Source organism: Lepidochelys olivacea (assembly GCF_965140295.1).
Source record: "Lepidochelys olivacea isolate rLepOli2 genome assembly, chromosome: 27".
Lineage (NCBI taxonomy): Eukaryota > Metazoa > Chordata > Testudines > Cheloniidae > Lepidochelys > Lepidochelys olivacea.
In genome coordinates this window covers 16,259,025-16,286,914 of record NC_140437.1, presented here as the reverse complement: position 1 = coordinate 16,286,914, position 27,890 = coordinate 16,259,025, and the positions used below count along the sequence as shown (strand labels likewise).

The following is a 27,890-nucleotide window of genomic DNA, read 5'->3' as shown; positions in this document are numbered from 1 at the left end:
AAATATTCCCCTCTGCTGGGCATTTGGCCAAGCTAATAGGCAAAACTCCAGAATTTGTCAATGAAGATCTTGCATTTATTCTTTTAATTAAACTCCAACCATTCAAGAATGGACATTCTTCATCTGGATCATCTGGGGAGGTAGAATTGCACAGTCTCCACTAATCTAGTACAATGTGATTTATATCAAAATGCATGTGAGTTGTCTGTTGGTGACAGCTTTGAAACATACAGGCAACACCAATCCCTCCAGCCCAGTCCACACTGGTTGGATTCAGTGTAGCTGGAATTTGAACCATACAGAAATCTGGTAGGATTCACGTCTGAGCCATTTTCGGCAAAAAATCATTTGAAATTAAAGGAGCGATAATAGTTTAATAAGAATTAAGATGTAAATAATTAACTTAAATTATAATAAATAAAATCAATGTGACCTGAATGTAAATCTAATGGGTGAACGAGGAGGAACGGTGGATTGTGCATTTGTAAAATATAAATATATAAAAATAATATAAAAAGTTACAGAAAAACTGGTTCATTCATATCACGCTCTCCTGGTTTCTGGGAGGGTGAGCTGGCTATGCATAAGCAATACCCCAGCCAAGGACTTTGCTAATTAAGGAGCCTGCCCTCCTGCCAAGTCTGTTAAATAATAATCAGTTTTGCATAAATGCACTGTTACAACAAAAACAACATTAGCCAGTTCTGTCCCTGCACTGCCCACAAGCCAGGAAGGAAAATGACATTTTAAAGTGCCTTCATCTGAGGATAAAGGGGATTACCCCCCTTTTATAGATGGGGAAACTGAGGCAAGGATCAGGGAAGCAACATACATAAGGGCATGCAGCTAGTCAGCGGGCAAGCCGGGAATGGAACCCAAGAGCCCTGACCCATTTACCCGCCCCGCCCGGCAGGCTTGTGTTCAAGCAAGGAGTGAAGTGGCTTGGGCCGAGTACTGCGCTCCATCCGTGCTTGGGGGCTAATCCAAAGCTCCGGAGGCTTTCCAGAGCGCAGCTTCTCCACGCTCAATAGCTGAGTGCTCCCAGCAAACCCCTCTCTGCAGGTGCTTTGCCTTCCTACTTCCTCAGACCTTGCCCTTGGCTGGACAAGAAAAAAATTAACCCTCACACCAGCTTTGTGAGGTAGGTAAACATTAGCATCCCCCATTTGACAGATGGGGAAACTGAGGCACAGATTGTTGCCCAAGATCCCACGGGGAGTTGGGCCAGAGCTGGTACTAGACTCAGGAGCTTTTGGTTCCCAGTCTTATACTTGGTCCAGCTACCAAAGAGCAAACACCTGGTACTGGAGATGCTCATCTGTTTAAATATTAAACAGTAACTACATTGCACAGACACATAAAAATGCACATCCAGCAGCCCAGGCCCTGCTCCTGGATTTTCTGATGCTGCCAAACATTCAATGATGATGCCTGTGATTCGTTATAAAGGAAATGGATTCTGACTTTAAAAATATACCATAGACCAGTTGCACTTAAATACTTCCGCCAACGGATTCCAAACCCCCCATAAATATTAAATAGTGATAAATATTAAATAAGCTGGGCAGTGTTTGCATTGGGGCCGTGTGCGTGGATCCACCAGCCAGTGGTGAAGCTCACAAATGAGAAATAAATAACCTTTATGGAGCATAGGGTGACCAGATATCCCGATTTTGTAGGCACAGTTCCAGTATCTGGGACTTTGCCTTATACACCCACCCACCCATAAAGCTCCCCCTTAGATCTCAAAGCCGGGAGCGTCCCCAAGGCATGGGACTTCTCAGGCTCCAACACCGGGCAGGAGGCTGCGGTGGGGGAAGCGCGTCCCTGCACCCCTTCACACCAGCGTGAGGTGGCGGAGGGCCCGGAAGGCCGCCTCCAGGAAGCGCTTGAAGTTGGCGGGGATGATGAATCCGCTGGCTTGTTTGTCAAAGTCGGACGAGAGGCTGGGGAGGGAGCCATGGCCCTCGGCCTTGGGGTACGTCACAGTGTTCAGCCCCAGATCCTCCATCTAAAGGAGCGGGATACAGTAAACAGCATTAGCAGGGGCCCCGTGGAGCCAGCACCTGGCGCACCCGGGGAAGCTTCACCTTTGCTGCAAGACCCTGCCCTGCCTGGCTCCCCGCATGGGCCACCTGATCTGGGTGAAGGCTGCCAGGATCCTGGCTGCATCTAGGGGCCCTGCCTCCCCTGATGGCCTGGTCCCACCCACCGGGGGAGCAGGCAGAGCTGTGTACCTGCTGCTGGATGTTAGTGGACAGGTTTGAGACGTCCAGCCGGAGGGTATCCACTAGGCTGGAGTGAGCCGGCAGGAGCTGGAGGAGGATGGCGAGGTGGCCGTGGTAGATTTGAAGTCCATCCCGGATCTGGCTGAAGCAGGCATCCTGTGGGCACGAGAAGGAAGGAGTTGAGAGAGGAGGCCTGAGCTGGGTGCTAGCTCTTTAGTGACCTGGTTTGCATCAAGTTTCCTGTGCAATGTCTATCCCAGCGAAACACATTGGCTGCGGTGACAGTGCAGCATGGAAGGGGTTAACTGTAACTGCAGTAGGCCAGCAGTTCCCCTTCCCCCTGGAGGGGTAGGGACTCTCCTCGAGTCATGGCTTTAGAGCAGGGCTGGAAAACGTGACCACCAAGCTCAAGACCCTGCAAGGGCCGGAGACTCCCCCCAGCCCAGGCTGACGGATCCGTGAAGTTCAGCTAGGCAGCACGGGCCCCTCCCTCCCTTGCCACTGGGCCGCTGGGGATCAGCGAGGGCGGGAAGTGCTGAGTCAAGTTACAGAAGCGTTTGCTAGGGCTGTGAGGAAGCCTCCCTCTCTTTCTAGCTCGCTGCCCCCGCCCGGCTATTTTTGACTGGGGTATTCTGAGGGTTGGGTTTAAAAGCCAGGCCCTGGCCTGGGAGCCCAGCTTTGGACGTAGCCGAGAGGCCAGCTGTTGAGCCGCGAGAGGCGTCCGGGCTCTGTGAAGCTGGCAGAGGAACAGGGTTGAAGTGGTTCCATGGCTGTTGTTCTGGAGAAGGCTGCCGTGGCTGGAGAGAAGCCAAAGCTGAGAACCAGCCGCTCATGGCAGGAGTGCCTTTCCTTCACCCCCGGGCCGGGAAGCACCGTGGGGTGCTGCTCCTGCGCTCCTGCCACAGGCAGGAGTCAGTACGACCGGGAGCTTGGGCTTCCACTGTCAGTGGGAACAAGCTTGGGCCTTAGGCTGCAGCCCAAGGATTGCTCCCGACTCCCCACCCCGACCGTGCTGTAGTCCCTTGCGGTCAGACTCACCACTTGGAAGGTCTTGCTGTGACACTGGTTCAGCGGAGCCTGGGAAATGCCCAGTTTTTGCTTGACAAGCATCAGCTCCTCCTCGTTGCAGAGCTGAAGGGTCGTGCACTGAGGTGGGATGAGAAGAGAAGGTACAGTCAGGAGGAGGGCATTATAAACCAAGTATTGCCTCTGCAACAGCTAGCGATTGCTGTTACTGGACCCCAGTATGTGCTAAGAATGCGACGGCCAGGGTGTGTTCCAGACGCCACCCACAACCCTGCAAACTTTACCCACTGAACTCAAGTGCAAAGTTCTACACTTAGGGAGGGGGGGAAATCCAATGCACAACTGCAGAATGGGGACTGGCTGGGTAGGCAGTGGTCTGAAAAGGATCTGGGGGCAGGTCACAGACTGAATACGAGTCAACAGTGTGATGCTGTTGTGAAAAAGGCTAATACCGTTCCGAGGTGTATTAACAGGAGCATTGTATGTAAGACATGGGAGGGGACGACCCTATTCTGCTCTTCATAAGGCTTCAGATGTATTAAGGGTTGTTGTAAAGAGGACGGGGATGGATTGTTTTCCGTGTCCACTGAAGGTAGGACAAGAAGTAACAGGCTTAATCTGCACGAGGGAGATTTAGGTGAGATGTTAGGAAAAACCTTCTAACCATCAGGGTAGCTAAGCTCTGGAAAAGGTTTCCCAGGGAGGTTGTGGAATCCCTGTCACTGGAGGTTTTTAAGAGCAGGTTGGACCAACACCTGTCATGGATGGTCTGGGTTTGCTTGGTCCTGCCTGGAGTCCCTTCCAGCCCTGCCTTTCGCTGATTCTATTATTCTCGCCTGCCTTTTCCCAAGCAATGTTTTCCTATTTTCATTTTTGCATTGTCCTTTCCTTTGGCACGGCCCCGGGAATAGCAGGAAAGGAGAGGGACTCATTGGCTGGCGTGGTTGTGCGAGACCTTGGAAACTGGACCAAAGCAAACAAATCCACTGGCTATGTGAATAAGACTCCCTGCCCCATAGGGTTAAAATACTGGCAAGCACTAGCTGTAATCTCCAGGAAACATGCCCCTTCGGATCCCCCGGGCCAGCAGCCTGGCCAGAGTCTGCTTCCAAATTTAACACGATCAGTGCGAAAAAAGGTTTTTGGGGCCAAATCCTAAGGGCCCGATCCTGAAAACACCTCGGTGTGGGAGTAACATTGAACTAAACAGGGCTGCTCGCCTGAGGAAAGAGAGCTGCAGAAATGCATGAGGATCAGGCCAAACAAACTGCAGTCCAAAGCCTGAAGAGGAGGGTTCACGATCCTCAAATCCGCTCTCTGCCTGCATCAGGCAGGGGCAGAGCGACCAGAAGGGGAAGGCTGCATGGACGGATCCTCTACCTAGTGGCTGGGTAAATTGTCAGGCCTGGTCCCTGAGAAGACACTTGTCCAGGAGAAGGAGCAGCCTGCAACTCCTCTGGGAGGCAATGGGTCCCTGTTTCTGGTTCTTGCTTTGAGGGAGGTGAAGACGCACAGTTCCTCTTGCTCCTGTTGTGTATTTCGTGCCGGGGGCTGAAGTTTGCTACATTTGCTGGATCAGGAGGGCCCTTGTCTGTGACCCTGCCAGCTGAAGGTAGTGGGGACCTGGTCAGGCATCTGTCCCTGGGGAAGATCAGCACAACTTCACGCTGCTCTACAGCAAAGGGTCTGACGCCGTGGAGTGATCTCCCAATCTGTCTTGTCCGGCAGCTAAGTCCTGCCGCCCAACCCAAGGCATAGCTGCTGGGGAAGCCTGTCTGCCTGGATCTCTGTCTGTCTGCGAGCCTGGGGCTGAGATCCTCAGCAGAGATGAAGCCTCCGGATCAGAATGTCAGGGCCCCACCCCTGAGTGCTCAGTGCTGCAGGGATCCTCCCGTGTTACAGTTTAACGCACTGTGCAGCTCCCCCGAGTCCCCTCCAGCCAGGCTGCAGCCCCCAGCATCACTTCAGAGCGACAGATCCCAAATCGCCAGGGAGGGGTGTAGCTGTAGCTTTCTCATCTGCTGTCACGAAGCCCCTTTGTGCAGGTCACAGATGAGCCCCTGGGTCCATGGCATGGCCCACCCCCACCCCAGACCTCGGCTGCCCTCAGTGCCTCTCCCACTGGTTTGTGTCGAGCGACTCACCACAAGCTCCTGCACCTGGGCGACGTCCCCTTTGATTTTGCGGATGTATTCCAGGTCCTTCTGCAGGAATTGCTGGAAATCCTGATCCCCGGAGAACTCTGGCAGGGGAGCTGCGTGCAGCATGGTGCACCCCAAACACAGCACAGTGCTGATGAGCAACGGCAGAACAGCTGGGGGTGAAGGGAGGAGAGAGAGGAGCAGAGTCAGTCAGGTGGGTGCAGAGGAATCCAGATGTGGCCTCAGATGCAGAGCGGGAGACGCACCCTCTCTGTGTGCAGAGGAGATAGTCGGTTGGGGGCCCAGTCTGCTGGGCACTACACACACACAGAGAGAGGCAGGCCGTGCCCAGGAGAACTTGCAGTGGAAACTGTTCTCATGTGAGCATCACTGCAAAGTGTGTTGGTTCCCCCACTCTCTGCCCAAGGAGCTTAGTCTAAATAAACACAAGCTATACATTAAAGCTTTTATAGTTCAAGTTAGACCAAGACTTTGACTTAAATCGCCTCTGCTTTCTGATGCTCAGAACTCTCAGAATTTGTTTGTAGTGAGGCAAACTCACCCATAACATGCATTAAGAGTAAACCCTACCTGTTAAAACATAATCCAGCCTGTATAAAACACATGCCTCTTAAATTGTATGTGTATTTGTCCTCCCAGCTATTCTTTCCCTGGTTACACTATAAATAGGCAAATATACCAGGAAGAAGGAAGAAGAAAAAGTTTTTTGTTTTAAATCAAACAACCCAAACCTCCCAAATAGTAAATGTAGACATTGCTGTTCACCAAATCACACTTACCAGCCCCCTCACCTAGAATAAATCCAAGCAGTTTGCTACTAGGAAATCAGTGGCTATGGTATCTCGCTGTCGAGTGAAGGTTCATACTTACTTTGGAGAGATCTCATTCTAAATGCTTGGAATCTTCTCAGTATCTCCTCCCCTTTTGAGTTTATGACGGTTACCGGGAACGTGAATAAGACAGACGCAGAGCTGCACTAGTCCCTTTCAGTTCACGAATGTTGAACCTCTCATCAATATGGGACATTTATAGTCTTGTCAGGGAAAATTCATTCTGATGAAATGATTAAGCAAGTGTGACAAATCGCTGGGCACATGGACATCAAATTCCTAGAATGCCTATTTTCACAGATGTGAGTTTTCAGGTTTTGCAAAATGTGGGGTTTCTAATGGCTCCAATTGGTTCTACTTGAGACCCAATCTTAGACAGCTGGACCTGTTCTCCAGCCCACTGGGGCAAGATCAACAGAAACTCACTAATTCTCATTGCTCTTTAAACCCTGGAATGCCCCCAAAGTCAGTCACTCCCTAAAAGATCAGCTATTCTTTATTCCCCATCAGAGATTTAATTTTGAGCTGACAAGACATCTCAGTCCTGATCAAACTTTGTTATCCTTACGCTATAAGCAGTTGCTTTGTTCTCGAGCAACTTGAGTGGAGTGTTTTGTTAATTTAACCAAGTAATTAGGTCATGATGAAGAGAGAGAAATCACCTTTACATTCCTTTTCCCTTGTAGCTGCGTTCACTTGCCCTCAAGTAGAACCACTAACATGCCCTCATGTGATATGCGCTTCGCCTACAATTAAAACAGCATGTGTCTGCTTGCTGAGAGATCCTGCGTCTTAGGTCTGGAGGGGCCCACACCGTGGTATCTGGGTCCTAGGCAGCCATGAATGATTGTGATCCTCACAGCACCCCCTAGGGAGATAGGGAAGGATCATGAGTCACAAATGGGGAAACTGAGGCACAGCAAGGCTTTAGGCCAGCTTTCGAAAATGGCTAGTGATCGTAGATGCCCAACTCAAGACCCTAAAATTCAGGAATAGTCCTAGGAAGATCTTCATAGAATATTAGGGTTGGAAGGACCTCAGGAGGTCATCTAATCCAATCCCCTGCTCAAAACAGGACAACACCAACTAAATCATCCTAGCCAGGGCTTTGTCAAGCTGGACCTCAAAAACCTCTAAGGATGGAGAATCCACCACCTCCCTAGGTAACCCATTCCAGTGCTTCACCACCCTCCTAGTGAAATAGTAAAAAGAACAAGGAGTACTTGTGGCACCTTAGAGACTAACAAATTTATTTGGGCATAAGCTTTTGTGGGCTAAAACCCACTTCATCAGTGTTTCCTAATATCCAACCTAGACCTCCCCCACTGCAACTTCAGACCATTGCTCCTTGTTCTGTCATCTGCCACCACTGAGAACAATCTAGATCCATCCCCTTTGAAACCGGCCTTCAGGTAGTTGAAGGCTGCTATCTTGGTATAAGGGATGTGACCAGGGTCACATGGAAAACACGTGGCTGTCTCTGGTTCCCCCCTGCTCCTGGCCTGCCTTGTCTATTTAGATAGCAAGCTTGTTGGGGGCAGGGACTTGCTGTGCGTGAAATTCAAGTAATGGGAGTCTTGCCATTGATCGCTGCGGGCCAGGATTTCACCGGGTGCGTGCAGCACCTCGCTCTCAGTGCTGCTGGGATACAGACACCACGAGGAATCTAAACCAGGCTCTCCAGGGTCCCAGCCCTCTTTCCAGCAGCGTTAGCTGGCTCAGGGTGGGGACTGGGCCCGGGAGGAAAAATGTGGGCGCCCCACATAGCGAGTAGGAGCTCCAGCACCCGTGGCAAGGCCCTGATGGGAGCGGTCCTGTGCTGGGTTCTGGGAGATGGCGATCATTTCCCAGACTCGGGGGATCTGATGCTGGCGCTGCTCCGTAACTCCTCAGTGTTCTTTTGTTGGCAGGCTGGTGGGGAAACCGTGAGGCACGTTTCCAGCTTGGGCTGCCTGGCCCAGTGCCAGCTGAACCAACTCCCGACTGGGGGTAGAGGGACGATTGCTCGGAAATGGAGCTGGCGAGCGGAGTCCAAGCTGGGCTGTGGGCCTGACTTTGAACCCAGCCCCTTGGCAAAGCGGCTGCGGTACTTAGTGGGGTGGCCTGGAATGTATTGTCCTGGCTCCTTTTGACCGCAAGCTCCATGTTCTACCTACCGGGGAACAAGGAAATGGGATTCCCGGCAGGTGCCAAAGAAATAAAAAGTCCAACCGGCCTCACCGCATCCCGGCATGAGGATGTAAACCATCTGTCCCCGCATGACCTCTCGGAGAGGCAAAAGCTGGGAGGCGGGGAGGGGAAACCAGATCCTCCTCATGCTGACCCTCCGCCCCCCACTTCCCCTCTGGGGCCTTGGTCAAATCACTTCACCCTGGGCTCGGGGTGTTCCACGGTGCCTCAGAGGCCGCCCCCACCGGGGCTCTCTGTGGATCTCAGATCCCCGCAGGTGTAGGTCAGCCAAAGGCAGTGGCCTGCACTGGTTTACACCAGCTAATGGTTGCGAATGTAACCATTACACCAGCTGAGTGTAAGTTGATCCAGCCGGCCCCAGGCAATTGCTCTGAGGGGCATGATTCAAGCCATCCACCTCAATGGGGTGTTAACTGAACCTGAAGGACCACCATGACACTTTCAGTGGCATTCACTATTTCACTGCTGATTAATTTTTGCAACAGTGGGCTCACTGATGCACTGGCTGGCGACTTACAAGAGAGTGGGGAAACAGAGGCAGAGGGAGGTCTGATACCAGGTTTGCGGTGTCCCTGTTACGGAACCTGACTGACAATTCCCTACTCCGCTCACTGGATCAAATTAGTCTAGTGGTTAGAGCAGTAGGGGTTGGGGAGTCAGGACTCCTGGGTTCTCTCACTTGCTCGGTGGCCCTGGGGCTGTGTCTCCGCCTCTCTCTGTTCCCTGGACTGGAGAGAATTTGTTGTGAATGCCAATTGCTCTGAGGTTCTGCCCCATCTCCCTCAAGGGGCTGCAGGGCTGAATTCAGTTTGCTCCACAGACATTCCTGGCTGATGGTCACCCCCCTGCAGGCGGTCAACACTGCCTGGGGCTCCGTGTGACTGGAGCCGGGCTGGGGAGCTGGTGCCCAGGGGAATTTCACCTCCTGGGAGGCAGAATCTCCTGATACTCTCATGGGAAGCTTTCAAGAGTCCCTTCTGCAGTGCGATTGCAGGCCGTGACACAGAGCTGGGCTGTGAGGAACAGTGCCGGGTTTACAGTGCTGCCATGCAGCCGGGCCCATGCTCAGAAGGGGCCCCAGCCTGCTCCGCTTGCACTGGGCTGAGACCTCACCAGCACATGGGCTCCTCCTCACCCATTACTTGCTCCGGCCGGCTGGCCGAGGGCTCCTCTCCGCCCCATGGCCGGACCCCAGGGCGCCTCCGGCTCTGGGCAGTCTCTGCTTCCTGGGCGGGCCCCGCCTGTCTCCCCAGCGCTGAGCGACCTGGGACTGGTGCAGAAGCAGACGCAGTCACCTCCCAGCTGGGCCGATGAGTGCGGCCGGGAGGCAGGGCGTGCGGGAGTGGGTCTCTGAAGGGTCTAGGGGGAGCTGGGCTGTGAAGGGGTGGGGAAGATCTGTGTGTGTTGGGGCACTAGGGAGTGGGGGTTCTGTGGGGGCTGCTGGGCAGTTGTGGCGGGGCCGTGGGCAGGGGTGGAGTTGGGCAGGGCTCTGTGCATTTGTGGGAGGGTTGGGTGGGGGCTCTGGCCATAGGCAGTTGGGGGGTGTTGGCTGGGGGGGCTGTATGGGCCCGCCCCCGAGGGGAAGGGGCACGCTGGCAGGACAGGGCTGGGCAAGACCCTGTGTGGGTGGCAACTGCCAGTTTGTAAATAGTGCCCTTGCCTTGGGCTGGGCTGGATGGAGCCGCCCCTGCCGTGCCATGCCCTGCCCTTGGCTGGCCCCTCGCTCCAGGGTCCAACCCCCTGGGCCATGCTCCATTGCCCCCATGGGGACCCACAAATATATTTGGCACTGGGCCCAAGGTTAATCCGGCCTGGTGAGGAAGAAAGGAGAGAGGTAGTTGGTCACTGAGACCTGGGGTGTGGAGGGTTCCCGTAGACTGGTGTCACCTCCTTGGAAGTGGTGAAGATGGAAAGTGCTGGCTCAGGGGCGAACGGTTGGGCGTGGCCAGCCGTCAACTGTCAGCGGCTTTTGTTTTCAAGAATTAGGGCTATTAAAAAGAAAAGAGTGAGTCAGAAATGCGCCTTGGAGAGGAAGTCACAGCTGCTTTCCATGGCAGGAACTGGGTGCAAGCCCAGAAACCACGGGGATGGGTGCGGGAGCACCCAGGAGTGAGCTTTGTCACGGTTACCAAGAGTGGTGGAGTTTCCACCGGGCTTGGCCAACGTGCACGGAAAACGTGGCCTTTCTTAGCGCAGCTGCCAGCTTTGAGCTCCATTTTAGCTGCTCCTGTCCTCACGCAGACAGGAGGCTCTCCTGGATCACGGCGAGGCCCAAGGCTGAGTTGAGGTGGGGCAAGCCCAGCGCCATGGAGCGAGAGCAGCTCTCTGCCCTCAGTGCGTGTGTGGGACTCCCGGTTTGAAAATGGACTCCAGTCCTGCCCCCCATGCCCACACGCCGGCTCTGCTGTGCCCCGCTGTGCACAGACATGGGGTACCCCGTCCTGCCCGCAGAGCAGCGACTCGGCTTCCTGAACGCGGCACCAGGGGGCCCTCTCTGAGGAAGTGGCTAGGTACGTCCTCAGGGCAGGACTGTTCTGTCCCTTGCAGCCCATTCTCCAAGGGGGTCGCTCAGCCCAGTTTGTGCAGCTGTGTCTCCTGGACGATCGCTCTCTGGTTCAGAGAGGCCCCTCCTGAGACCTGGTGTCTCCCCAGAGGGCCGGGGTCCAGCCGAATAGGAATCCCAAGGGAGAGAACGTTTGTGGGTGTCCTGGGGGTGCAATTTTGTAGAAACCTGCAGGCCAAGGTCTTCCTGGTTCCACTACCTGGGCCTTGCTCCTGACTTGCCCTGGGGGGACCGAGGGCAGGATGTGATCCAGCCTGTTTGGAAATCCTGGATGCTCTTAGATTTCCCAAGTGGGAGGAGCTGGGATGAGCTTGGTGTGAAGAAATCGCAGCCACGTGCATCGTGCTCGGATGGGTTGGTTCATTCTACCGGCTTGTCACTGCAAACAAATCCAGATGTGCTAGCCCTGGGCTCTGCCCCTATTCCTCTGGAAAGGGAGGAAGGCTGGCTCAGTGGTTTGGTCCTGCTTTGAGCAGGGGGTTGGACTAGATGACCTCCTGAGGTCCCTTCCAACCCTGATATTCTATGATGCTGGAGACCTGCATTGACTTCACAGCTCCTTGAGTGCCCTGGGACCAGTCACTTAGCCTCACTGTGCCTCAGTTCCCATCTGTGCAATGGGGACATTAGCCCCACTCTTCCCCACAGGGGGTGTGAGGTGACAGCTGGTAAAGACTGACACGAAGGGGACCAGATAAACCCCTTAGATAGCTAAGAAAGTGCTGCTTTAATGGCATGGCCATGGCAGAGTCAACCCAGACCTCTGCCCCCTGCAGACAGGCACATACGAAATGGTCTGGCTTTACCATTACTGCGTGAGAGCCCTGGTGCATGGCACAGGACCGACTCTCCCCGTCTGGTTACAGTATTTCACCTTCCCTCAGAAACTACCCAGCATTGCTGTGTGCTGTTCAGCTCCAGTGCGCCACCCCAGAGCTGGCTGCATTTTAGTGGTGGGTGAGGTGAATCCTCTGAGTGTGTGAGGCTCGTAAAGCATCTGAGGTCCCTTCAGGATGAAAGTCCCTGTTATCTGGCCAGGTAAGCTATACTGGTGCCCATCACCAAAGTATCTGGGCTCCTCATGTAAGATGCTGCAAGGTAGGCCTCTGGGATGTGTTTTCTGAGAGGACCCCTCCAGGGTGGAGCAACCTGCATTAAACCTGAATGGGAGGGATCCCTTCAGCACCCAATCCTCCTGGAGCCCTGGCCGGGCCCGAGGGGCAGCTCTGGCTGGTCCATGGGGCCTGGCTGCCGCGCTTGCCCCGCGGAGGCTGGAGCCAGCCCCTGGATCTCGCTTTTCAGACTCTTCTCGGCTGGGGGTGTCACCAATACTGTGGCCAGGAGCAGCTGTCTAGTCTGAGCTGCTGCAGAGCCCAGGCCGGAGCACCCCCCTGGCCATTCCCGGGGCTCAGCGCATCTGTCCCCCTCCCCGGCAGGTGCGTCTCTTCTGGCCTCTCCGTGCCCCCCCAGCTGCACTAAGAGCACTGTGGCCATGGCCGGCCCCGCTCCCGACCCTGTCCCGGGGCAGCAGGGGTTGCGCCAGCCTCTGTGTCCTGCTTGCCTCACCCCGGGCTGAGGCTACCGCGGGGGGGGGGGGGGGGGGGCACAGCGGCACTGGCTGCGAATGCCTCCGTGTTACCAGGGCCAGAGCTGCAGGGCGGGGGCGGAGCGCAGGGCAGGAGTGAGGGGCACCAACAGAGCTGGGATTTTGGCGGGGTAGGGGGTGGTGGGGGGATGAAGGCCAGGGCTTGGCTAGCAGGCGGCTGCAGGATGCAATTGAGCAGCACCGGCGGAGCAGGCCGTGGTGGCAGCTCAGGAAGGTTTATGTGTCAGGGGCTGGGGCTCCGGCAGAGTCGTGTGAGGGGCACGCAGGGCTGGGCTAGCAGGGGGCTGCGGGTCAGGTGTTAGGGGCACAGGCAGGGCTGGGGGCAGCCCAGGGTTGGGGTAACAGAGGGCTGCAGGCTGGGAGCAGGGGGCACTGGCGGAGCTGGGGGGAGCCCAGGGCTGAGCAATCGGGGGGGGGCTGCAGGGCTGAGCAATCGGGGGGGGGCTGCAGGCCAGGAGCAGGGGGCACTGGCGGAGCCGTGTGGGGAGCCCAGGGCTGAGCAATCGGGGGGGGCTGCAGGCCGGGAGCAGGGGGCACTGGTGGAGATGCGAGGGGACCTTTGCAGGCTGCGCCCACCCACTTGCCCTGTGCCTGGCTCCAGCCAGCGCTGTCCCTCCCACCACTGCGGGACACCCGTGCCCGTAGCTTTACTGCTGGCTACCGCGGGTTGTGCCCCCTGCCTGCTGGCAGCACATGTGCTGCCCTCCTGGGAGGCCGCCCGCCCCTCACAGGCTCCGGCCCAGCGGGCAACGGCTCAGGGCTAATGGGGCCCATAGTCTGCGCCCAGCCGGACTCCAAGGATTGTGCCTCTGGCTTGAACCCAGTGCCTGGCTTGCCAGAGGCTGCCGTGGGTTTCCTTCAGTGATGTGGTGCCCTCTGGTGGTGCAGTGTAGTCAAGGCACATTACTCACACCAGAGAGGGGCCCGGAGGCCTCAGCGGCTAGCTGCCCTCCTCGGCTCCGGGACTGCCGCACGTACTAAGCGCACACTAAGCGTGCACTAAGCGCATTATTGGCCACACGCACTAAGCGTGCACTAAGCGTGCACTAAGTGCATTATTGGCCACGCGCACTAAGCGCGCACTAAGCGCATTATTGGCCACACACACTAAGCGTGCACTAAGTGCATTATTGGCCACGCGCACTAAGCGTGCACTAAGCGCATTATTGGCCACACACACTAAGCGTGCACTAAGTGCATTATTGGCCACGCGCACTAAGCATGCACTAAGCGCGCACTAAGCACATTATTGGCCACGACACTAAGCGTGCACTAAGCGCATTATTGGCCACGCGCACTAAGCGTGCACTAAGCGCATTATTGGCCACGCGCACTAAGCGTGCACAAAGCGCATTATTGGCCGTGCGCACTAAGTGCCCTGAGGAGAACAGTGGTGTTGGAGGAGGGTTCCCTTGGCAGTTTCTGATGGAGGGGGCAGGACTGGAATAGCAGGGGGCTGGGGGTGAGGAGTGGGGGCATCCCACACGTTGTGGATAAAAGGGAATCATTCCCAGATTGTCTATGGCTCTGAAACCAAACACAGATCATCCAGGGAGTCACAACAGAAGCCCCAGCGTGGCTCCAGCTGCCCTGAGCCAGCACTGGCTTCTTCTGCTAGGAACTGGGATTAATTCACTGAGCTGGGCTTTGCTGTCAAATAGGCTCGGCTTGTCTCTCCTAGCACCCCAGTAATTTCTTCCAGGCCTTTCCCTGCGTCACACCCCTGTGGCGACCTTCCTCTGTCTCTCCCAACTCAGTATAGGGGGAATTGGTGGCCTGTGGTTAGAGCAGCTTGGCCCAAAAGTTGGGGACCTATATGGTGCAGGACCAGGGCTTGACTGACTAGCACTTCCCTTCCGGGTTTCATTCTCCTCTTATGGGACCGGACCCCTGGCTCCCTGCACATTGGTCCTGCCGGAGGGTAAATCACGAGAAGTGGTGCCAGGGGAACGCAGAGGGGTGAAGTAGGATGCCCTCCGGACCTGGTTTAGATTGGTGTAAATCAGGCTGTGGCTTGAAGTTAGTCACGGGCTGTTTTGAGTATCTTGGCCCTGTTTCAGGCCAGGCCTTTAATGAAGTCCTGCCATCTCTCCAGCTGCACTTGCTTTCAGGGACAGTGCACATGCCTTGGTCTGGTTTTGCAGCACCCCCTGCTGGTCACAGGCAGCAGCACCAGTACCCAGTAGTAGCCTATAAGGTTCCAAAGTTATTGGCATTGAAGTAACGACTACCGGCCTCAGTCGAACCGAGCCTAAGGCTGTGGGATCAAGAACCCTGATCAACAACTTCACTCCTCCGACACAAGGAACTCTGCGCAATAATCATAAAGCTAGTTGCTGCTGATATTGGGACTATCACGGGGCTGGCCTGAGAGTGGAACGAACTCCTCCACCAGTTAAGAACCATCACAAACCACCCACCTCCTGCTCCAAAATGGTGTGTTTGTCTTCTCCGACAAACCCAGGGCATTGATACTAAAAACCTGCCCAGCCAAGCCAATCTCCAGCCTATGCTGCCCCTAGGGAGCAAAGGGAGAACCGCCGTGACAGATGTTAAGCACTGTGACGAATGCCCACCTGGAAGGCACGCATGCCCTAGCGTGGGGAGTAGGTTATAAGAACCTCTGTGGAACAGAGCAACTCTGTGGAGCACAACACTGGCTTTGAGGGTTGCCAGCTGCCGACCTTGAAATACTTCCTTCTAGCAGAGACAAGGCCCAGGGAGCGGCTGTCAGAGCATCAGGAGACCTCGGCCCCATACGTGGAAAACAAGGGAAGAAATAGGACCCCAGAGAAGCACTTGCTGCTCTTGTGGGCACTGCGCTCATACACAACAGAGGTCAGGTGTATGACCTACAAATGGGGCAGAGGGGAGGCTGCAAGGAGCAGTTTCAGGGTGACTTAGCAGGTTCATCTAGTGATAATGAGAAACCTTGAGATTAACCTTGAGCCAGGGTGGTTTTTCAGGTAACACATCGGTGGTAGTGTACGAGCGACAGCATAACCAGTAACTAGAGCAAGGGAGACCAGGAATCCTGACTGGCGCTCTCAGGAGAAAGATCTGACCTTGTGAAAGATACCTCCCTTCTGTTACTGCATCCGAAAGCTTCAGGGTTTCCAAGCCGTTCCACCCACCCCACCGTGAAACTGAAAGCCGCAAAACCACACACACGTGCGAGGTTTTTTTCCAACTTTTATTTTAAAAGTCATAATTGAAGCTTAACAAAGTCTTAACCCATTATTATTGAGAGAGCTGCGGCTCAGCCGTGGTCTGTGTAGCAGTAACCACCACCTACCCAGCAGCAGGTCACGCACCCAGGAGCGGGTAAGAGGTTTGGTAACAAAGCTCAGGAGGTTTAATTCATTAACCCCTTGTGCGCTTCCCACGCCGGTGCAGCAATGACATCCACCACAAGCAACCTTAAAAGAAGTTTTATTGGGAATTGGGAGGGTGGGTTTCCCTTAATAGGCTGATCTCTTGGGTGATGGTTGCAGGGGAGCACTTCCCTCTACAATAGGCAGAGGGCGATATAGAACCTGGGTGTGTCTCCCCTTCCCCCACCCCCCCAATACGTACATGCAGATAGTTTATAAAAGAAAGGCAGATTCTGGATTGTAGCCACCAGAGGATGGTTTCTATCAGACAGGATATTCCCTGTGGGAAAATAAAAATACACTGCTGTCCCCAAAGGATCATGGGAAACCGTCATCGTCATCCTCTGCCATTTCCTTCGCGAATTCCAGGTCCTGCTGCTCCCGCTCCCGGCGCTCCTGGAAGGCAAAGGCAAGGCACGTTCCTAACAGGCCGATTGCAGCAGTGGGACTGGGATGGCTCAGGGCACTGGGAGCTGAGCCGCTCGGAGAGGCTGCCAGGACAGCAGTGACCGAGAGAGAGGGGGAAGTGATGGCCATTCATGTGAAATGAGTGAAGAGAAGGCTCTGTCCAAACCACAGCTGGCATCAAGGACTGGGCCCCTGACAGAACTCCTGGCTCGCCACAGAAAGGTTCCCACCAGGGCAGGGATGGGGCTCTTGGCACAGGCTCGACATGGGTACACAGCATTGGTTGGGAGGAAAGTGTCACTCCTAGGGAGGGTTGCTAATGGGGCGCTCAACCCCCTCCCCCCACAGGCAGGAAGCCCAGAACCCAGGTGGGATCTCACCTCTGCAGACTCCAAGTCCTTGTTGTAAGATTTAGGTGGGAACCTCATGGCCTGGAAACACAAACAAAAGGGGATCAGTGAGGGACCACCTTGGCCAGGGCCACAGGGCAGAGGCAAGGAACACACAGGCACCTCTCACAGGCTGTAGAGACATTTCCAAGCATACACTGCAGCCAGGGGTCATGCTCCTTGCTCCATCAGCAAGTTCCAGCACGGCCAGGTAGGTTGCCTCACTGACAGGATATCAACCTTCAGACACCTCCCAGGGCAGCAGAGCTCAGGATGTGCTCACAAAGGTAGCACATGTTTTGAGGCCTCATGAGCCTACCCGGGGAATCAGCTCTCGCTCCCAGCAGCTGGGGCTAGAGTGCTGAGAGATCTGTCTGAGACCGGAGGCTTTCACAGCACTTTGGCATGAATGAGGCCTCCCAGCTCCCACATGGAAGAGCTTGGCGGGATCCCATTTTACAGAGGCAATTCAGTAGAGTGGTGAACAGAACCCAGGAGTTTTGTCTCCCAGCTCCCGCTGCAGTGCACTGTATTTGCTGGCAGAGTACAGAACGGGGTGTGTTTAGATAACAGGAGAATGTGGGGCGCACATGGAGGGCAGAGGGACCATGCTTTGAACTGGTGCCCCAACAGATGATTTGGGGGTGCGAGGGAGAGGAAGGAGAAGAGCCAACCCATCACCCCAGAAGGGCCTGGAACCTGCTGGGGGAGTTTCTGGAGGCCTGAGGCTTCTAAGTCAACCTGCTGCACTCACACATCTCAGGAGACCGGCCCCACCGGGACACCTGACCCAGCACCTGGACAATGGGCAGAGCCTAGCTACCTTGACAGACATGTTGTGGATGTCGAGGCAGAAGGAGATCCTTTGATGGAAGGCCAGCTGGGGCTCCCGTGTGGAGTAGATGTCAATCATCTCTTTGGACTGGACGTAGCCTTTCTCGTGGTTAATGCTGGCTTCGATCACGCCGTCCCGGATGGCCTACAGCCCAGAGGCAACAGTCACGGCAAGGGGCCAACCTCCAAGGCTGGTGTCCGCGAGCACAGAGTGCCCGTGGGTCAACAGCCGGGGATGGCAGCGTGAGCACTTTGCACTCAGGAAGCGGAGACTCGCTCCCACAGGACAGCAAATTGGCTTGTCTGTTCTCTCAAGCCCTGAGCACCTGTTTTTTCTTGGTGCAACATCCCTTGGTAACGATTGCTCGAGGAAGCGACAGATGTAGCGAGATGGGTAGGGACAAGGCTATGCTCTGGGTCAGAGCACCTTGGCATGAAGGGGTTAATTGGGATGCAGGCCCTTGGAGCTGCTGTTGGCCCAGATCTCAATAGTAAGAGGCTGGTGACAGACCCTTTTGGAGGAGCACAGCGCTGGTTCCGCAGGGCCTGAAAGATACAGGACCAACCCCTCAGGAATCAGACAGCTCTGCGGTCCCTGAACACTGCAGGGAGAAGGGGCCAAGTGCTAGATTTCCTATGCTGATCCCTGACCCTCTGCTTCGTCCCAGCGACCCACCTTGGCAACAATGAACTCAGCATCCTCCGGGCTGTCTAGCTGCAGTTTCTGAGCAATGTCGGCCAGTGCGATGCGTGAATAGGACAAACTGATCATGCGAACACCTGGAGGTGAGAGAAAGAACAGAAGCTGGAGAGTGTCATGTGGCCACAGGTACACTGAGTGAGCTGGGGAGTGGGTGTGATCGCAAGAGGCCTTTTAAACCAAGCAGCACAAGGAGACTCAAATGCACACTGCTCTCCTTTGCTGCATTAAACGAGAGGAGCAAGCCACAGGGGCTAGTTAGCCCAACACATGGCATTGGCAGCTTCTTACCTGTTTTAATCACATTGTGTCTCAGCCGGATGATCAGGGTATAGGTCCCGTCTGCCTGAAATTTGTCCGCAAACTGATCCAGGACCTGGTTGAACTTGGCTAGGTTACCCGTCCGAACAGCTGTGGGAACATATAGGAGACGGTTGAGAGAAAACAGAGAGAGGAAAAGATCTGCTGAAGTCACAAAGTCAGAGTAAAAAGAAAAGGAGTACTTGTGGCACCTTAGAGACTAACCAATTTATTTGAGCATGAGCTTTCGTGAGCTACAGCTCACTTCATCGGATGCATACCGTGGAAACTACAGAAGACATTATATACACACAGAGACCATGAAACAATACCTCCTCCCACCCCACTGTCCTGCTGGTAATAAGTTATCTAAAGTGATCATCAAGTTGGGCCATTTCCAGCACAAATCCAGGTTTTCCTCACCCTACCCCCCGCCCCAACTCACTCTCCTGCTGGTAATAGCCCATCCAAAGTGACCACTCTCTTCACAATGTGTATGATAATCAAGGTGGGCCATTTCCTGCACAAATCCAGGTTCTCTCACCCCCCACCCCCATACACACACAAACTCACTCTCCTGCTGGTAATAGCTCATCCAAAGTGACCACTCTTCCTACAATGTGCATGGTAATCAAGGTGGGCCATAGCCTGGATTTGTACTGGAAATGGCCCAACTTGATGATCACTTTAGATAAACTATTACCAGCAGGACAGTGGGGTGGGAGGAGGTATTGTTTCATGGTCTTTGTGTGTATATAATGTCTTCTGTAGTTTCCACGGTATGCATCCGATGCAGTGAGCTGTAGCTCACGAAAGCTCATACTCAAATAAACTGGTTAGTCTCTAAGGTGCCACAAGTACTCCTTTTCTTTTTGCGAAGACAGACTAACACGGCTGTTACTCTGAAAAAAGTCAGAGTAGGAACAGAACTCAGGAGTCCTGTATGCCAACCACTTAACTCCTTCCTGACAGGTAAAGGTTCCAGTAAGTGGAATTTTGAGGTTAGAGCCATAAATGCCAGAAATAAAACAGGAGACAGTGCCCTTTATTGATGAAATGTTAAAAATATTTTGCTCCTTCGAAGAGCAGAACATTATCTCAATTTATAATGATGTGGTGACTTCTGAAGACCAACAATTTCATAGATTCCAAGGCCAGAAGGGATCACCTGTGATCGTCTAGTCTGACCTCCTGTGTAACAGAAGCCAGAGAACTTCCCCAAAATAATTCCTTTTAAACTCAAGCATGTCTTTAAAAAAAAGAACAACCAATCTTGATTGAAAAATTGCGGGTGATAGAGAATCCACCACAACCCTTGGTAAAGCATTCCAATGGTTAATTACTCTCACTGTAAAAAGTAAGTTTTACTCCCCCAGCCAGGGATCCGGTGAGATTAGAACCCAGGACCATGGGCACTGGAAGCAGGAGCAATATCCCTTGGTCATCAAACCAGCTAACGGAGCACAAAGTTACTAAAAATTATCTTCCATTCTGAAAATTTTGCGCATGTGGCTCTGGAATCAGAAGTTGGCCATAGCAACATCAGCACATATTTTTTAAGTGCACTTATATCTTTTGCACCACGATTTTGCTAGCCTAAAACAACCTAACCATGAAAGTGACCCTCATTTGTGAAAATATGCTTATGTAAAAAAATGTCTTTGTCTTACGTAATGAAACTGTCAGCGTTCTCATACAAAACAACTAACCTTTTTTAAAATCAATCTACACCTTTGGTCTCTGATGTCTTGTGGCAATGAGTTCCACAGGTTATGACCCGCATTTCCCTTATAACTACATCTTTCAGTTTCATATCATTTCTCTTTGTTCTTGCAGTATGAGACAGCATAAATAAAAGTGTGCAATTTAGCAGCTGCTGTCGCCATTATTTGCCATTTTTCATGAAAATTTGAGAAGCTGTAGCTAGACCAAATGGTAGGGTACAGAACAGAAACTTAGGGGTTCCTGGATCATCCAACAACAGATCATGAAGCTCTGGGGAGTAGCCAGAGCACCCTTACCCTGCGTCAGGAGGAAGTAGGGCATGAGTGACCTCTTGAGGGAAGGCTGTCTGAACTGGAGTCTGTCCGGGATCTCGCCCAGCAATAACTCCACTACGATGAGCAGCTTGTGGACCTTAGGCAGAAAGACAGACATAAGAGACTATGAGTCTGTCAGAACTGCCTTAGACACCCTAAGGAAGCAAATTCTTCATTCGAATAGACTGGCCAAGAAGCTGGTGAGAGCCCCGGATCCTACCTTGGCTCTGCTCCTCTCCATGGGCCTGATGACGCATAGTGCCGGCACAAGTGCATCCACCCAGAGGTGCCCCGGGAGGACCACGCACGCACCCACTCACCGTCTGTTTGAAGCCGACCGCTGTGTGCTGTGGTGCCTTCCGCAGGGCATTCGTCATGGTCCTCCGTGCTTCAGAGTACTCCAGCTGAATGGCTTTGATGCGACCTGGAAGGAAAGGGGGAGTTACAGAGGGACAGAAACTGTTTCAGAGAGAAGTTGGTTTAACTGACAAAGCCCAGCCCAGGCACTGGGACCTTCGCCCAACCTGACACAAACGGCTAATCAAGCCAACTGCTCCATGCCACGCCAGCTGTTTGGCTGCTCTAGTTTGGTGCCATCTGAGACTGACAGCACTTGAGGTCACGTCAGTAACAAGCAGATCTGTGTACAGGTGCCTAAGCTCCGAAGGACGAGAGGCGCTCCGTCTTTCAGAGGTCACACACTTACCTACTCGGTGCAGCGGGACAGCAGGATGCGAGCAATCTTTACCTCACACCTTCCCTGCCCAGGACAGCAACGCGAACACCTCTTTGCACATCCACAGCCCTTCCATCAGCTCTCAAAGCCTCACACCCACCTCTGCTCACTAGCATGATGATTACTACCAAGGCCCATTGTACTCCCTGGCAAGAGGGACATGGTCTGCGGCACAGTCCCTGGATTTTATGGCACCTGGTCTGGAAATTGGGGCAGCTTCACTTAAATTTTAGAACAGAGATTTTGAATGTAATTAAATGTGAACATTAACCTGACCAGCACAGTGGCCCCTCCTTTCTCCAGTTTCCATCCAGTTCAATTTTACTTGCTGACGTTTGTACTGGTGATGCTGAGCGGCACTGCAAGAGTCCAGAGAAAAGCTGGAGGTTTTGGCAGCTGCAGAGGGGACTGTTGGGGACTGTGGTATTGGGCACGATAGCAGAGAACAGGGCTGGCATTTCCACCACTCCCTTTGTGCGCAGTTATCGCCCCTCAGAGATAAATGTGGCCGTTCACCGCTCTCAGACCTATCACTTCAGACCTGCAGACAAGACTATAACATTTTATGCTTGGTGCATGTTGTCCAGTGTTTTCTTCCCATTTACTAGGGCAGGACGTGTAGATTCTGAAATACAATTCTGTGGCAAATTCCACTGCCAAAGAATTGTGACATACACGTTGGGCTAAGTATTAGCCCATTTTACAGGTGAGTAAATGGAGGCAGCGATTATACGATTTTCCAGAGGTCACAGGGTCAGTGGCAGAACCAGAAGAAAACCCTCTGAATCCGAACTCTGGCACTAACCACTTGATCACACTCCTTCCCTAGCCTCAGGAACAGAACCCAAGAGTCCTAATTCCAGTCTCCTGCTCTAGTCACTAGACAACACAACAGTAAAGCAGCTTGCATTGGCATTGCTGCCTCTCACCTGTGTAATAGAGGTACCTGGCCCACTCGTTGTTATTGGCCTGCTCAGGAAAAACTGATTTGGAGACGAGCTTTTCCGCCTGGTCGTAGAGGTTATAGTGAAGGTAGTTTCTCAGCAGCAGGTTCAGGAGGGTGGCCTGACCATCTGCGTCATGACGGAGGGTTGCCGTCCTCAGACGGGCATGCAGGAAACTTCAAAAGAGGGTGGAGAGGAAAGAGTCTGTCAGAGGGGGGGGAGGAAGCTGCAAAAGGGGAGAGCACAAATGTCCTCAGAAAGGTTTCGATCCTAGCTAATGGCTACAGTACCATTAGGCACCAAAAGGCCCTTTCATTTCTGTATAGGCAGGCTCCGGGAGAATGCAGCACACAGGACTGCAACTAACCTATCGGACACAGCAGCAGCCAGTCCTACCTCCTGACCACATCAAGTTTATTCAGGAACTCGTAGCTGCGGGAGTGGTAGTAATAACACTTGGCCACCACCAGATCGAGGGCTCGGCGGTTCTGAGGACTGATCTTCTGCATCAGGTCATCAGACACTTTCTGGGCCTGGGGAAGGAAAGGAGGAAGGTCAAAACAGACAAGTCAAGAGAGAGAGCGAGCTCACTTGTGAGGAAACACAGGAGGGGAAGCGCTCAGAAGCATTTTGGCTGTGGGAACTTCCATTAATCTAAATCCCCCATCCCTAAAATATTGGTAACTTCCAAGGGCTGTATCTCAGCCAATCCCTTTGGGATGGGGTTAAAATAACTTCAGGGAAGCTCTCCTAGCAGAGCAGACTTGAGGTAACTAAATGGAGGCAGTGGTATTTTCTTTGCTGGCTAGCTACTAAGCCTCCATCGGTGCTGTAGGCTAGGATGGGACACGAAGCTTCTCTGCTCTGAAGCTCTGCCACTGTCTACCCGTACTCAGCTCATGGGAACAGGGAGGCAATGGGGAGAGCACCCAGGTTCTGACCCTACAGTCTCATGGGCCATACACACCCAGTACTTGGGTTTCAGTAGCAGGATGGATCTCCCCAATGCAGCAAGCAGGACAGTCCTGGGGTTTTACCTCTGGATATCGTTTACTGTTCATCAGGTAGATGACTAGGAGCAGCTGGAGATAGGTTTCCACCTCTGGCAGGAGTGGGGCTGAGGCTGCCTTTCCTGTCCGGGGACGGAACTGCAGCTCTGCTTCTGTGTCCATAGGCTATAGAGAGAGACCGAGATGTGCTGGATCCACAGCTCTGAAGTCCTCTAGTAATTCACAGAGGAAACTCAACATGGATGTGCCATACCCATCACCAATACCCGTACCAACTTCCCTGCCTGCCTCCAGTGTGCCACAATCTTGACCTGGAGGGATCACCTCTAGGAACAAAGGAGAGTTCAGTCTCCATGGCCCACTCAGTCTTTGCTCTCTCTGCTGAGGATGCCAACGCAGGCCAGCAAATGCCCATTGTGATTTTTCTTTGATACAGACACAAGCCAGCTGGGAACTGGATCGAGTCACTGCCCCCAACTCACTTCGCAGGCACTCCTGAGCAATTAGGTTGTAATGTCTGAACACTCCCTTTGGGGTCTCTGTTCCCCCCGCCCCATTACAACAACATGTTCTCTGCTACTAACAGTCCCGGCATCTGCCAAAGCAGAGTCACCGCCCCAAGTTCAGCAACCTCCTGTGCCCCCACTGCAGACTCACCTCCTCCAGAAAGCCCAGCAGGAAGTCCCGCATGGTGCTGTTGGAAGTGAAGAAGCCATTGATGGCTTTATGGAGCACGTTGGGGTTGAGTCGGCGGGAGGTGGAGGGCAGAGCCCGTAGGGCACGCAGGACGTAGCGAGGCTCCTTTCCAGACACGGCCTTCTCAAGCTGCTTCACATGCTCTTTGATGTCTGCATCAGCACAGGGAAATCCTGCTAGCACTTCGCCCCTGGCAAGTGCTCTCACAAAGGAGGCAAATCCTAATACCCGATGATCATATTGGTGATACCCCTGCTTCCTTGCTGAAGGCTGATATGCGCTTCTACCCGCTCATATTAATATCATTTTAAGGAGAAAGCCTCAATACCTCAGGACATAAGCCACTCTCTAAGTGGGAGGAGGGGGAGAGGTTAGGAAGAAACTTTCCCTGGAGGCAGGTTATCCTATATCCGTCTACTACAGGTTTCTTGCATCTTCCTCTGCAGTCCCTGGTGCCGGCCACAGTGAGAAAAGGGATACCGAAGTATCATTTATATTACAATAGTACCTAGGAGCCCCAGGGATAGACAAGGGCCCCACTGTGCTAGGTACTGTGCAAACACAAACCAAGTAGATGGACGCTGGGCTGATCCAGTTGAGTACTGCCTTCATCCGAATTACAGAGCAAGTATTAGAACAAGCTCAGGCGGCAGCTTTCACACGGAAGTGTCCCACTGCACTTTGCGAGCAAACTGACAGATAAGTGAAACACTGGGGTCCCTTTACGCGCCACTTGGGGTGGAGGGGACACAGACGGTGCTGGCGGCGGCCGAGAGTTCAGTTCACCCGGATCTACCACAGGCTTTCTGTCACCGTAAGCAAGCCGCGTGGGGTCTGATTTTCAGGAGTGCCGAACGTCCGCCACTCCAGCTGAAGTCAATGGGAGCGGACCCCGCTCAGCGCCATACAGACCCCTGCATCTCCTTGGCCCTCTGAGCGAGCGCGAGGAGGACGCCGCCTTGCCTGGCGCCGGGGGCGAGGTGCTCGGGTGAGCGGCGACGGGGACCGTGGCCATCCGACGCCGCCGTTTCCCAACCGAACCATCACCCCCCTACGCCCAGCACCCCCCCCACACACAATCCCTCTCCCTGCACAGCCTTCCCCTGGGACTCAGGGAAACGGGGCCATTCACAGAGCGGTGGGGTGAGGCGCCCGGGGCCGGCACTGGCCTCCCAGAGGGAAACAGCCCCTGGGACTTGGTGAGTACCGAGGCCCAGCCCTGCTGGGTCCCCCCCCCGCCTCAGGGCCCCCGGCCCGTTCCCCCCCCGCCTCCCGGTCTGCCCCTCCCCCCGGCCCGTTCCCCCCTGCCCCTCCCCCTCCTCTTCCCACCCCCCGGTCTCCCCTCCCCCCGTTCCCCTCTGCCCCCCCCGCCTCTCGGTCTACCCCCCCTGGCCCGTTTCCCCCCCCCCGGTCTCCCCTCCTCCCGGTTCCCCTCTGCCCCCCCCCACCTCGGGTCTGCCCCTCCCCCTCCTCTTCCCACCCCCCGGTCTGCCCCTCCCCCCGTTCCCCTCTGCCCCCCCCGCCTCTCGGTCTACCCCCCCCGGCCCGTTTCCCCCCCCCGGTCTCCCCTCCTCCCGGTTCCCCTCTGCCCCCCCCACCTCGGGTCTGCCCCTCCCCCTCCTCTTCCCACCCCCCGGTCTCCCCTCCCCCCGTTCCCCTCTGCCGCCCCCCCCACGGGGTCCCCGTGCCCCTCCCCCCCTCACCCTCCAGCGTGACAGCGTCGAGCTCGCGCTGCGGCGGCGGCTTCTCCCCGCCGGCCCCGTCCGCCGCCGCCGCCGCCTCCTGCATCTCCACGTCCGGGGGCCCGGGCGGCGGCTCCTCGGGGGGCGGCTTGGCCTTGTCGGCGCCGGGGCGGCGGCGGGACGCGCCCTCCTGCTTCATGGCGGGCGGCGGGGGGGGGGCCCGGAGCTCGCGCGGCTCGCGGTGACGGTGCAACAATCGCGGGAGGAGGCGGCCGGCTCCGCCGCGAGGGGTGCTGGGAAAGGCCAGGCCCGGCCAGCCGAGCCCAGAGAGCGGGCGGAGGAGGAGTCAGAGGCAGGCCGGAGAAACCGAGCGCCGAGCGGGACGTCACCGCTCGGGCCGCGCGCCTCGGCTCAGCCCCAACGGCCGCCTGGCGTCTCCGTAATCACTCGGGTACTTCCGGCTCCGCTCGGGCATCTCCCTCCTCGTCGGGTATTTCCGGTGTCGCTGTGACGCCTGAGGAGCTCGGCGCATGCGCGCCCCGGCCTTTTCTAGTTGGCGGAGGCGGAGGCGGAGGCGGGCTCGGGGGGGGAGGGGTCTGGCGAGTTACACAGAGGTGGGGGTCTCCCGGGCCTTGCGCCCCCCCTCACCCCCGGGACCCCCTCCCTCTCAGAGACCCCCTTCACCCGCCAGGACCCCCTCCCTCTCAGAGACCCCCTTCCCCCCAGGGACCCCCTCCCTCTCAGAGACCCCCTTCACCCGCCAGGACCCCCTCCCTCTCAGAGACCCCCTTCCCCCCAGGGACCCCCTTCCTCTCAGAGACCCCTCCCTCTCAGAGACCCCCCTTCACCCCTGGGACCCCCTCCCTCTCAGAGACCCCCTTCACCCGCCAGGACCCCCTCCCTCTCAGAGACCCCCTTCCCCCCAGGGACCCCCTTCCTCTCAGAGACCCCTCCCTCTCAGAGACCCCCCTTCCCCCCAGGGACCCCCTTCCTCTCAGAGACCCCCTTCACCCGCCAGGACCCCCTCCCTCTCAGAGACTCCCTTCCCCCCCAGGGACCCCCTCCCTCTCAGAGACCCCCTCCCCCCTTCACCCCCAGGGACCCCCTCCCTCTCAGAGACCCCCTTCACCTGCCAGGACCCCCTCCCTCTCAGAGACCCCCTTCCCCCCAGGGACCCCCTTCCTCTCAGAGACCCCTCCCTCTCAGAGACCCCCCTTCCCCCCAGGGACCCCCTTCCTCTCAGAGACCCCTCCCTCTCAGAGACCCCCCTTCCCCCCCAGGGACCCCCTCCCTCTCAGAGACCCCCTTCCCCCCCAGGGACCCCCTCCCTCTCAGAGACCCCCTTCCCCCCCAGGGACCCCCTCCCTCTCAGAGACCCCCTTCCCCCCCCAAGGCCTCCCCTTCACCCCAGGGATCCCCTCCCCTCAAAGACCCCCATTCCCCAGGGAAGACCCCTTCACCTGAGGAGATTCCCCCCTAATGGGACCCCCTTCCTGCCAGTGACTCCCTCCCTCACAGGGACCCCCCTCCCACAGGAGGCTCCCCCCCCCCCAGTGACCTTCTTTCCTCAGGGGAAACTCCTCAAGCTCCGCTGTTGCTCCCGGTCTCCAAAAGGGTGAGGAACTCCTGGCCCCCCTCCCCGTTCACCTTCCGTTTGTTACTGGGGTTGTGCCCATTGGGCTGGGCGCTGCACAAACACCCGGCAAGATGCGGCCCTTGCTCCAGTGAGCAAGTCCAGTCCAGGTCTCAAGAAGAGCTTGGTGCCTCCGCCCAAGGCAGCCGTGGTGCCCGACAGTAAGCGCTCGTGGGTGGTACTCACTGCAGGCGTTAGAGCCGTTATTAGGATTTGTTTTTTTATCCGGTTGCAGAGTTTTGCATGTGTCTCTGTTAAAAACAAAAGAACAGCCAGACTGGGTCAGACCAAAGGTCCCTCTAGCCCAGTCTCCTGTCTTCTGACAGTGGCCAATGCCAGGTGCCCCAGAGGGAACGAACAGAACAGGGAATCATCAAGTGATCCATCCCCTGTCACTCATTCCCAGATTCTGGCAGACAGAGGCTAGGGACATCATCCCTGCCCATCCTGGCTAATAGCTATTGATGGACTTGTCCTCCATGAACTTATCTAGTTCTTTTTTGAACCCTGTTATAGTCTTGGCCTTCACAATATCCTTAA

The 27,890-nt window shown here is 55.3% G+C and overlaps 2 protein-coding genes across 2 annotated transcripts; both read right to left on the bottom strand.

Annotated features, from left to right (window-relative positions):
- Positions 1-1,757: 1,757 nt before the first annotated feature.
- Positions 1,758-10,744, bottom strand: CSF3 (colony stimulating factor 3; the record flags this gene model as incomplete). The annotated part of the gene is made up of 6 exons (XM_084615495.1): positions 1,758-2,011; positions 2,238-2,384; positions 3,267-3,374; positions 5,399-5,568; positions 9,572-9,738; positions 10,674-10,744. The coding sequence occupies 6 exons, from the start codon at positions 10,742-10,744 to the stop codon at positions 1,838-1,840; spliced, it is 837 nt and encodes a 278-aa protein (XP_084471621.1). The 3' UTR covers positions 1,758-1,837.
- A 5,277-nt stretch (positions 10,745-16,021) lies between these two features.
- Positions 16,022-26,008, bottom strand: PSMD3 (proteasome 26S subunit, non-ATPase 3). Its single transcript, XM_084615612.1, has 12 exons — positions 25,739-26,008; positions 23,997-24,187; positions 23,367-23,504; positions 22,726-22,862; positions 22,315-22,505; positions 20,970-21,073; positions 20,632-20,746; positions 18,602-18,721; positions 18,287-18,390; positions 17,600-17,755; positions 16,768-16,818; positions 16,022-16,375 (listed from the first exon to the last, which is right to left on the bottom strand). The coding sequence occupies exons 1-12, from the start codon at positions 25,914-25,916 to the stop codon at positions 16,298-16,300; spliced, it is 1,563 nt and encodes a 520-aa protein (XP_084471738.1). The 5' UTR covers positions 25,917-26,008; the 3' UTR covers positions 16,022-16,297.
- Between the last annotated feature and the right edge of the window lie 1,882 nt (positions 26,009-27,890).

Bases quoted from the DNA above. Each gene is read 5' to 3' on its own strand.
- PSMD3 (XM_084615612.1), bottom strand. From the start codon at position 25,916: ATGAAGCAGGAGGGCGCGTCCCGCCGCCGCCCCGGCGCCGACAAGGCC. The intron at 18,722-20,631 runs GTAAGGGTGCTC...ATGTTCCCACAG, and splicing joins CTACTTCCTCCTGACGCAGG to CTGTTCGGACGGGTAACCTA. The intron at 16,819-17,599 runs GTAGCTAGGCTC...TTGTGTTTCCAG, and splicing joins TCCACAACATGTCTGTCAAG to GCCATGAGGTTCCCACCTAA.